At 41.4% G+C, this 10,712-nt stretch overlaps 1 protein-coding gene across 11 annotated transcripts in view; it reads left to right on the top strand.

Moving 5' to 3' along the window:
* Window positions 1-1,553: 1,553 nt before the first annotated feature.
* The window catches only part of KMT2C (lysine methyltransferase 2C), a 143,418-nt gene continuing 134,259 nt past the window's right edge, over window positions 1,554-10,712 (top strand). For 7 of the 11 annotated variants that reach the window (XM_087915750.1, XM_087915749.1, XM_087915748.1 and 4 more), the window contains exon 1: window positions 1,810-2,419. In XM_087915750.1, coding sequence (XP_087771876.1) covers window positions 2,268-2,419 — 152 coding nt within the window. In that variant the 5' untranslated portion in view covers window positions 1,810-2,267. Of the gene's footprint in view, window positions 2,420-10,712 lie in introns of all 11 variants that reach the window. The other 4 variants (XM_087915758.1, XM_026719882.2, XM_087915762.1 and 1 more) reach the window with 4 other exon arrangements.

Below are 10,712 nucleotides of genomic sequence, written 5' to 3'. Positions count from 1 at the left end.
TATGTGTCATTTAATACATAGTGAGATAAAACTATGTTGACTATATGTCCAGGAACATTTTCAAATGAAATGTTTACTCAAGATATTAAAATGAAAGCAGCTGAAATGCATTGTAATGTAGGCTATTTATTCATACACCATCCATCTTCTAATGGTTTTCTGTAAATACTGTACAATATCATTGATGTGCTATAATAACAGAACTGGAAAACAGAAAAGCTAAGATGGTGTTCTTAAAAGGCTTCAGAGAGTAAACTTTGAGTAAGAGAGGGCTTGTTTCATTGCTTGAGCAATACAATCCATTGTTTTATAAGTCTATAATATATAATAAAATCAAAATCATGAATTTGAGATGGGCAGTCATAGAAATTGAACTGTGAAATTTAAATAAAGGTACCAAAGCTGGAAGGGTTGTCAAATGCTCCCATAGGAACTAATGCTTTATGTTCAGGAAACACTGTGTAAGACTCTGAGTTCAGAAAAAGAAGTTGGATGGTCCCAAACAATTGTAGTTTCTTCAGTAAACTGTAGTTAAGCAGACATGACCTAGTGCACTTCTCAAGCCATTGGGGAGTGGGGGGGAGTGGCTGATTCATAACAGATAGAAAATTCACAATAGCCCAAATTCTTGAGAGGATGGAAAAGTGCTTCATAAAAGAAGCTGCTGAGAACTATGTCTCTCTTGCCCTCGCAGTTGTTTCCCAAAGCAGCTTCGAAAAGGGCGCCTCCGTTGAGGAGAGAGGTGGGCACGCCTGACGCTTTGGCACCCAACACCTGCAGGCTGAGCTGAGGCGCCTTGCAGGGCCGCGCGCGACGGTTTGTTTAGCACAGCTGGCAACACACACACACACACACACACACACACACACACACACACACACTCTCACTCACTCAGAGGCGGGAGCGCGCACTGCTCCCTTTCTGGGCTCCCCGAACTCCGGTCCATCCGTCCCTCGGATCCGGGCTTCCAGGTTTCCCGCCCAACCATCACCAGGCGAGCCCGTGAGGTCAGCGACGGCGGCGCGTCGAATGAGCTGTCTGGGCTGAGCAAAAGGGGTGGCCGGTGGGCGGGTGGCTCGGGTAGGCGCAGTGTGGGGCCTCGCTGAAGGAAGGAAAGAGGGAGGGAGGAGGGAGGGAGGGAGATCGAGCGCCGCCACCGTCTTCCTCTCCTCCTCTTCCAAAAGAGGCGTTGAGGAGGAGATACCCGCGCGGCCCCCCCCCGCCCCCCCTCGGCTCCTTGTTCCTGTGGGGCAAGGGAAAGGGGGCGGCGACGCCTCCTCGGGAAGGCGACGCGGAGCCCTTCCTGGCGGCGTCCGCGACGTCTAGGGTGGCTGCTCAGCAACCGCCACCTCAGGGGATGGGGGAGGGGCCGGGTGGGCCGTCAGTCAGCCGGGCCGTCAGTCACAAGCAACACCTCCGAGGCAGAGCCGACGCTACCTCTCCCCTCCCCTCCCCTCCTTCCAACTTCCTGGCTCGCGGCCGGGCCTGAGGAGAGAAGGGAGAGCGGCCCCAGATCCTCCTCCTCCCCCCCGTGACACCACAGACGCACATGTATGCCACACGCGGGCGCGCGCGCTCTATCTCTCTCTCACACAGAGAGAACCATAATCCCCCCTCCCCCGGGCGCGCCTGTCTGCCCGCCCGCCCGCCCTCCGTTCTCTCTCTCTCTCTCTCTCGCTCGCTCGCTCGCTCCGTCTTTCCTCAGCAGCAGCTGGAGGAGCTGTCAAAACTTCATCTCCGGCTGCCCTCCGCCCTCCCGGGCCGCCGCCTCCACTTCCCGGCAGGGCGGGGGAAGGGCGCCGGTCCAACATTACAAGGAAGCAGCGGACTCCTCAGCCGGAGCGCAGCTCTCGAAGGCCGCGTCGCCCTCCCCGCGAGCGCGCCCCAGAGGAGAAGGCGTCGGCCGTGCGCGAGGGCCGTCGCGGGCCCTCGGCGCCCCCTCCCTTACCCTCCCCTCCCCTCCGTCCAAGCCTCTCCGAGGGGTCTAATTGCGTGTAACTGAGGCGGGCCCTCCTCTCCTCCTCCCCATGCAGCTACCTGCGCGCTGGTCCGCGGCGGCTGAGGCCAGCAATGCGAGCCGGAGGTAGAGGAGGCGCAGGAGGCGGTCGTGGTGGCCGAGGACCCGCAGGAGAAGGGGAGCCGCAGCAGCCGCCGCCGCCGCCGTGGCCGTTGGAGCAGGAGGAGCGTCGGGATTGCCCTCGTCCTCCCGCACTCTCGCCGTCCCCGCTCGCCACCCTCCATGCTTCTCCCCCGTCCTGCTGACTAGGATGTCAACCGAGCAGCAGAGCCTGACGACGACGACGACGACGCTCCGCGAGCCGGGGGCTTCCCCCACGGCCGCGGCCGCCGCTACAGACAAAAGACCGAGGGGCCGGCCTCGTAAAGATGGCGCTTCCCCTTTCCAGAGAGTCAGGAAGAAGTAAGTTCCGTGCGGGCGTCGCTGCGGGCTAGAGGAAGCCCGGAGGAGCGCTGTCAGCCCCGCCGGGGCGTCCGCTCTCTGCTCGGCTACTCCGGCTTGCCGTGTCGCCAGGCCCCCGGCTCTTCTGCCGCTTCCTCACCTGTGTCATTTTGCCCTGCCCCGCTTCTCCCTTCTTTTGTTTTTGTCCTTTCCTTGCCCCAGCCACCGTGCCATATTGGGAATGGCCCGTCTCCTCATCTTTCCTCCTCTCCCCATCTACTTCCTTCCCCCCTTTCCCCCTTTGTCACCGTCTCCCCACCTTCATTTCCCTCTTGCTTTCAGCTTCCATTCCCCTTTCTCTCTCCTCTTCTTTAACACCGATAAGAGCTTTCCTATCCTTTTTTCCCCCTACCACTTTATTCCTCATTTGTCACCCTGCTATATTTTAATCTAGTTGTTTAATTACTTCTAGGTCCGTCCCCATTTTTAAAATTCCTAATCATCTCTTTCTTTAAAAAAATAAAAAAATAAACTTATTTTGAAGTTATTCTCGCAGAAGTGGATTACTTCCCTTCCACCCTTTTTGTGGTGTACATTGCAAATCCACCAACCTTAGGCATGTAATTGTGTAATGGGAAGCTCCTCCCCAGGAGCTGTCAAAAGCCACAGCGAGGGGTATACACAACTAGCAGAGAATGGCTGGTGGAAAGACTGGCTTCTTTTGGCTTTGTTTCTGATTCTGCCATATTTTTCTACTTGCATCCCAAGAGTTAATGTGCTGAAATCAAACTTGTGTCTCATTCTTGCAACACGAGTTGATGTAAGTGTGGGTCATCCTGTACTTTGTATTTGGCAGTGGATCAGGCGGTTTGGGTTTGCCAGGAAATAGAGTGTACAAATATATTTTGTATAAAGGTTCAGGACTGTTTTAATATTGCTCTATATACAGTATTATGTTAATTTGGGCTCACATAATTTACGCATTAAGATGCCTTTGTGCTCATTTTTGAAGAGTGCAATTTGCCAGCACCCCCTACACAATCCCACAAGAGCAATGATTTAGTTTGGACAACTAGCAAACATTTTAGATTTTATCCCAAACAAAAGCCAGCGTGCTGTACTTGTTTTCAAAAGTTCAGAAATTGAAAAGCTACGTAGGAAACCCTATAAACCATCTTTGTACCACCCTACATAATATTGCTGTTTATATTGCTGTTTAATAATCTATCCAGTTCCTGTGATACTGAGTAAAGCAAGCTTTTATCCTCAAGCAAAATCTACACTTATGCAAAAAAAAAAAAAAAACCTACACAGTGACAGTATCTTTCTTCCCTGTTTCCAGTACATTACAAAATGTTTAGAAGACACTGTATCTTTGGTTAAGGGAGGCATTTAGTCTGTCAATTGATTTTCAAAGCACCAGAGTACCATTCAGTTTTTCCCTGTCTAGTGTTCTTCATAGTCATTGTGGCTACAAGTTCTGGAACCCATGGTTCCAGCAAAAATGGAGAACAGGCTGGATATTTTTTTCTATAGTTGGTATTTGACAAGTAAAGTTTACAATATCTTATCTGCTAGGTGGTAAGACCATGATGCAAGAGAAGTTATATCCTTCTATGACTGAAATTGCTTGCATGTATACAGTATGCATAAAAAAACCCTATGGAAATTGCTGCACAAGGCAATTCTTTCAGCAGATCTGTATTTTTAAAGTAGTGCTTTAAATTTAAAGTGTATGAAATTTCATAATGCATTCAAGTTGATTACATTACCATTATAATTGCATATTCATATTCATAGTTTTAATTTCTTATTAAGTGTTTTACTAAAATGCTTTTCTTTTTGGATTAGTTTGTATATAAAGTTAGTTGTAACATGCATTTCTCTCTGCACTGCGAATTAGTTGCATGTAGCATACTGATCTTTTTCCTTAAGAGCTAATATTTTTTAGAAAGTGACCACAGATTGTTTTAAGAATTCCTACAACAGCAAGAATTAAAAAACAATTGTATTTTAGTGATAATTTAAATTTAGAACACATTCACAGTATTTATTACAAATTATTCCTAATTTGATAGTGTCGTTTGGAATAACAAGTTATTTTCCCTCTGTTTCTACCAGGATTGCAAAATAGATCCAGATAAAGTATTTTTGCTAATACATCTTATGCATTTCTACCTGCTGTTTGAACTATTGCTCACTTTCTCTGATTACTTACTACTTCCTTTCTTAATACAGCTGTTTTTATTTGGTTCAATATGTGAATTATGCATTTTATTGAATGATACCCATGAGTGATCTTTTCATCATAGAATACCTCTTCCCATGGAGCAGAAAATGTTTCCTTTTGCAACAAACTTCGGGAATAAATCTGATAATAGGAACTGTAAAGGACATGGATCACAGAAATGTATATAATTATTCCTTGTTTGGCTGACATTTACATTCCTAGACCAAAACAAGACTTGTTAAATCTTACCTGTTAAATGTTTTCAATATTTGAAATATGATGGCATATATGTAAGGCATCATTACTTAAAAATAAGTCCTATTGTAATCACTACAATTATTTCCAAGCTTCCATAGTCAGTTTTGTAAAATACTTCAGTTCAGGGGTTGCCAATCTTTTGGACCTCAGGGACCACCAAATTCATAATTTTAAATCCCGTGGACCAGAGACCCTGGGAAAATCCCCAAAAAAGTATGTAGGAAAAATTCCCCACCCCATTTTCCTACCAATCGATCATTCTTTATTTGGGATCTCAGGATACCGTCTCCAGCTCTGTTTTTTTTTTTTTTTTTTGGGGGGGGGGGAGAAAGACTTTTGGCTTTATGCAAGAAAAGCAGCAGAAGTCTCTCTTTCTCTCCCCCAAACTCCACCTGAAATGAGTCTTTGTGAGACTTATCGCGCCAGCACAGCCTCTTGGAGCAGGATGTCTTGCAAGGTCCCAAAGACTCATTTCTGGCAGAGTTTGGGGGAGAGAAAGAAAGACTTTTGCTGCTTTCTTGTGTGCAGCCAAAAGCAGAAGAAAGAAGCAGAAAGAAGCAGCCCGGTGGTCAGACGAGGCACGTGGGGGGAGTGGGCAAGTTTCCCCACTCCGCCCTTTCTCCACTCCCCTCACTACCTCATGTTGTTCGCAATGCAAGCAATACAAGCCTTGTGTTTCTGCGGGTCATGTGGGCGGCGCAGTCTTGTGTTCCCGCGCAGGCTGGATTAATTGCTTTGCGGGGTGCTTCGGGAGTGACATTTCTCTGTGGACTACCAAAATTTTCACGTGGACCACCAGTGATCCCTGGCCCACTGGTTGGCAACCACTGCTTCAGTTGGTAGATGGATGAATGGATGTTATGCTACTATTTGCTGTTTAAAAAATGTACTTCAAGAGGTTTACAGCATTTATCTAAAACCAAAAAGGAACAATTGGCTTTTAAAACAAATTTTATGCCTGTTGATCCCTGACAATCAAACTTTTTATCCGAATTGTATGGACACAAACCTGTCACATACATTGTGTGGTTTGATATTCGTCAGTTTCCAAGAAAATACTTGCAAGCCACTATATACCTCGTTATCTTTTTCAACTCAACTTGTACATTAATTAAAAGATATTATAAAAGCTGTAGAAAATGGTTTGTCCCAGTATGCTAGTTCTAACTACTTAATGGCTTACAGATCAAACCAATGTCTTTGGTTGCATTGTTAATATATATGAAGAATATAGGTCTTTGGAGACATGTTATGTACAATTATATGCTAACTCTAGCTTTCTTATATTCTATATTGTTAAACAGTTTGGCTTTCTATTATGAAGATTAGTTCATAGTTCATATCAAATAGATTAAGTGTATAAGTAAAATTACAGTTTTCTACTTTTGATATGGTAAAATCATGAATGATACATGGCCAAGCTGTGTCTAACATGAATTGCAGCCCTCTTTAAAGATGAAACAATCAGAAATAGCTGCTGATTACTGCCATTACCTTTAGGTCTGGTGATCCCAGGACTATTTTTTCATTAGTGCCTGTGTGATCAGGGGACACAGAGCCCAATTTGTTAGTTTCTTGTTATGGCTTATGAAAGCCATATGAGATAAATAACCAGGGCCATCTTTTAGGATTAAAGAGGTGTTAAATATATGCACCCATTATTTTCTAATTTCCAATTTCATATTTTCAACATAACTATAAATTTAAAGTATATAAAATCTTATCATTTCTGCATCCATACCAGTAGGTTTTGAAACTATGTTTGCGGTATTAAATTTCATGCAAAAACTATATTTTAAGCTTCACATTTTAAAACTGTTGTCATTTTGAATACCAGTTGTTTAGAATCTAACTGAAAAAAGTGATACTTTTAAAAAGACTTTCTAATTTGATGTGATACACTATGAATTAAGAATTAAGTTAAAATTAAGATAGAATTAGAATTAAGATAACCTATTTTGATATACTGGAAAATGCTTACATATATTGCATATGGTAACTTTAATATTGCGCACCTCAGATAATAACATGTGACTAATGGAAAGCTCCCAAAGAAAGGGATATTTGGAAATTTGGGGTGTTTATACCTGTTTACTTTTGTTGTGTGATTTTAAAAAAGATAGAAAACAACAGTTAAGATTACTTAAGGTTTTTTTTTTTTGCTAATCTGCACAATATATAGCAATCACATTTTATTGTGAAACAACCCCATTGAATAATATTCTGTGACTAAATCAACAATAATAAACAATATCCACCCCTTTTTAATCTCTCCTGTAATTAAATGAATTTTTGCATATATTTTTCTCCATTGATACTCCTAAGGTCTATTTAAGCATTTCATTCCAGCTAGTAGTATTTCAGAAAACTTAAGGTCCTCAGGCTTTTGGAAATGAATATTCAATACCATGTTCACTTCCTATTCAGTCCTCAGTCAGAGCTTCGACAGGTTTACCAGCTCTATTGATTAGAAATATACAGTATTTAGGAATCCCCCTAGAATCTATAATCTTTAGTTATATATCATCTTAGTTTCCTCATTTCAACAGAAGTTCTGAATCCCTCCATTATATTTGTTTTTCCACAAATATAATCAACAGGCTGGTCTACCTATTTGTATTGGAAATGAATGCAAGCTTGCTTATGATGTTACTTTTCATAGCCATCTAATTATGAAGTGAATGTAAATGTGGGACTGCCCCTCCTTGAGGTTATCTGATGCTCATTCTGTTAAGTTAGGTAAGGTCTGCACACTCCAGGTCCCTTCCCTGAAATCTTGTTACCTGATGTGTGCCTTCTCAGTGGATACTCTTTTAGCCTTCTGGAAGGTCAGGGCCATGAAGATTTGGCTCTTCTCCCAAATATTGGGCTATGATCGGGATTGAGATGGGAACTTGTTTGGTCTGGTGCCTGGGGAAAGGGTACATTTATACAGTATTTAGTTATCTTCTTTTAAGGATTGTTATGAACCATTTAAAATCATTATATGAGATAAGTAGCCATATAAGTCTTATATATGCACACCTATAGTTTCAGTTGTAGAAAGGTTGTATATATGTAAATTCACTGAGAGATCCAGAAAGAGGTAAAAAAACCATGTAAGCAATATTTGATGCTTTCAAGTAGCAGTTACATTCTATCCCACTAATATCTAAATGTTTCATAGTCTTAAAATGAAAAATATGTCCCAAATGATGAGATGGGTGATGTGGTTACAGATAGTAAAATGAGTGTGAAACTAGGTTCTTTTATTAGCTGTTATGTCCTTACATTTTTGCAGGTATTAAAAAATAAAGAAGTAGATTTCTTCTATGTATTGGAATACCTTAAATCTTGGAAAAATAGCTATTCTTTATTAACATCTATGGCACAGAAAGAATTATTGATATTGGGATTAAAATGTTTTTATTTGTAATTTTTATTTTTATATGTGTAATTTTATTTATTTTTGCTTTCCAATTACATTTTGATTTTTTAAAATATTATGGACATTCCACAAAAGATAGTTTCAAAAACTTTGAAATAGATAGTTAAATAATCCTCTCATAATTAATATTTTTTAAAACTATCCTCTTCCTTCTGGTCTGTAATGAGCTGGATTTATTATTTTTTGCAAATTAAAATAGTTGTATATTGCACCAGACACCAATAAGTAGGCTGTAGTATCTTCCAGCAGATAAATACAAAGGTAAAGATAAATGGACTCACTGGAGAAGAGCCTAATGCTGGGAACGATTGAGGGCAAAAGAAGAAGGAGCCAGCAGAGAAGGAGGTGGCTAGATGGAGTCATTGAAGCAGTTGGCATGAGCTTAAATGGACTCCGGGGGATGGTAGAGGACAGGAAGGCCTGGAGGAACATTGTCCATGGGGTCAAGATGGGTCAGACATGATTTTGCAACTAACAACAAAAAATATAAAGATAAAGATAATACTAATATTAAATATAAAAACCTAATAGAATTAACAACAACCAGAATTGTTAGCAATATTTAAAAATCTCTAAAAAAAAAACCCCAGGTAGCTATCATTCTGGATATTCTAATGGATTGATCCTTGAGGTTATTATTTTATAGTAGTTCCAGTACTTTCTGCCTAAAAAGGCAGATGAAATGTGTGTGTGTGTGAAGGCTACTATATAATCCCTATTGACCTGGGTATTCCACAGGTTACCATCTTCAACATCATATAAATCTTGCAATGAGGGGCTCTTGGTCTTCTCTGAGCTTGCTTGTTTTGTTGCACATGTTTCATTACCCAAACTAGGTAACATCATCATACTAATGCTAAGTCTTAAGAGTGTTAGAATCATGATATGGACCATGTTTTTTTTTTTAAAAAAAACCCTACTGGTAACTTTCAAGTAAAAAGGAAGAGCCTTGGTGGCACAGTGATTAGAGTGCAGTACTTCAGGCTACTTTTGCTGACAGCCGGCTTCCTGCAATTTGGCCGTTCAGATCCCATCAGGCTCAAGGTTGATTTGGCCTTCCATCCTTCTGAGGTGGGTAAAATGAGGACCCAGATTGTTGGAGGCAATATGCTGACTTTAACCACTAGAGAGGGCTGTAAAGCACTGTAAAGCGGTATACAAGTCTAAGTGCTATTGATATTTCTAATTATTTGCAAAGTATCATCTGTCATGTCAACGTGTAGCAGAGAAAGGTACTTTTTTAAAAGCTAGAACTGTGTAGCTTGGGAATAAAGCTAAAAAAATATTCTTATTTTGCACGTCCCGCTTTCACTTGCATTAGCATGACATCATGAAATCCTGTCTTTTCCCCTATCAAACATTTTCTGCTAGAATTCAGTTTTGATGAACTTCCAAGAAATCATTAATGTGATTGCTAATCTGTCCTCGGGGCTGAGGTTATATCATAAATTGGGCCAGAAGTAAGAGACACTTTTTTTCAACCCTCCTCCCATAATTTAGTTCAAATAAAATAGTCCAGATGGATCAATTATACTTAGACAAGCTATCTGGAGGTACTTGGGAACCAAGTCATGGACAACTTTCATGAGTTAAAAATCAGTACTTTGCAGCTATAATTCTGTTGGCAGCTAAGCCAATTGGAAAGCCCAAAGGACAAGTGTTACATGGGTTTGGAAGTTTTCATTCATCAGTAAAACGTCCTCTGCATTGTACATGGTTTTCAAAAACAGCCCTGAATAGACTGCATTGCGGAAGTCCAGATGTATATGTGTAGATAAAGAGCTGATCCCATCCTATCATGCTTTATTATGTCCTGCAGGAGTGGACCAACTAGTCAAGTCCTACAGATGGTCATTTTTTTTCTTTATGAAAATAAGTGATCATGATGTCTATGGAGATTCTCAGTTATCCAGATCATAATTATTTCAAAGGTTTTTTTTTTCAAACCCAACTGGATTGCTTTTTTTCCCTAAGAAGAAAACATTTCGCTTCTCATCCCTGACGCTTCATCCGTTGTGATGGTAAGGAGATGGAAATATAGGTTCCATCTCTGCACTATCCAGTCTCAACTGTCAATTCCTGCCCTTTTATCCCCCCACCTTCACAACTGATGAAGTTTCTTGGATGAGAAGTGAAACGTTTTCTTTTTCCTCCTCCTCAAGGAAAAAACAGCCCAGTTGCCTTTTGAAAAAAAAACAAAACCTTTGAAACAAGTGATTGTGAGTATTTTTATGGTGAAAATACTTCTTTAATATAGAATTATATAATATCTAGTTCCCTTCCTAGATAAGATGTTTTAAGTGATGGAACTCTACACAATTCAAACATATTTGCAAGAGTGCGAAAGAAGAATATAGAATATATTTTTGTTGCTGTGATGAATCCTGTTCTAAAAGATG

The sequence above is a fragment of the Pseudonaja textilis genome, chromosome Z (genome assembly GCF_049901715.1).
Source record: "Pseudonaja textilis isolate UNSWEBS1 chromosome Z, rPseTex1.2, whole genome shotgun sequence".
Taxonomy (NCBI): Eukaryota; Metazoa; Chordata; class Lepidosauria; order Squamata; family Elapidae; genus Pseudonaja; species Pseudonaja textilis.
The sequence above is the reverse complement of the archived record's forward strand: the minus strand, read 5'-3'. Positions and strand labels throughout refer to the sequence as shown.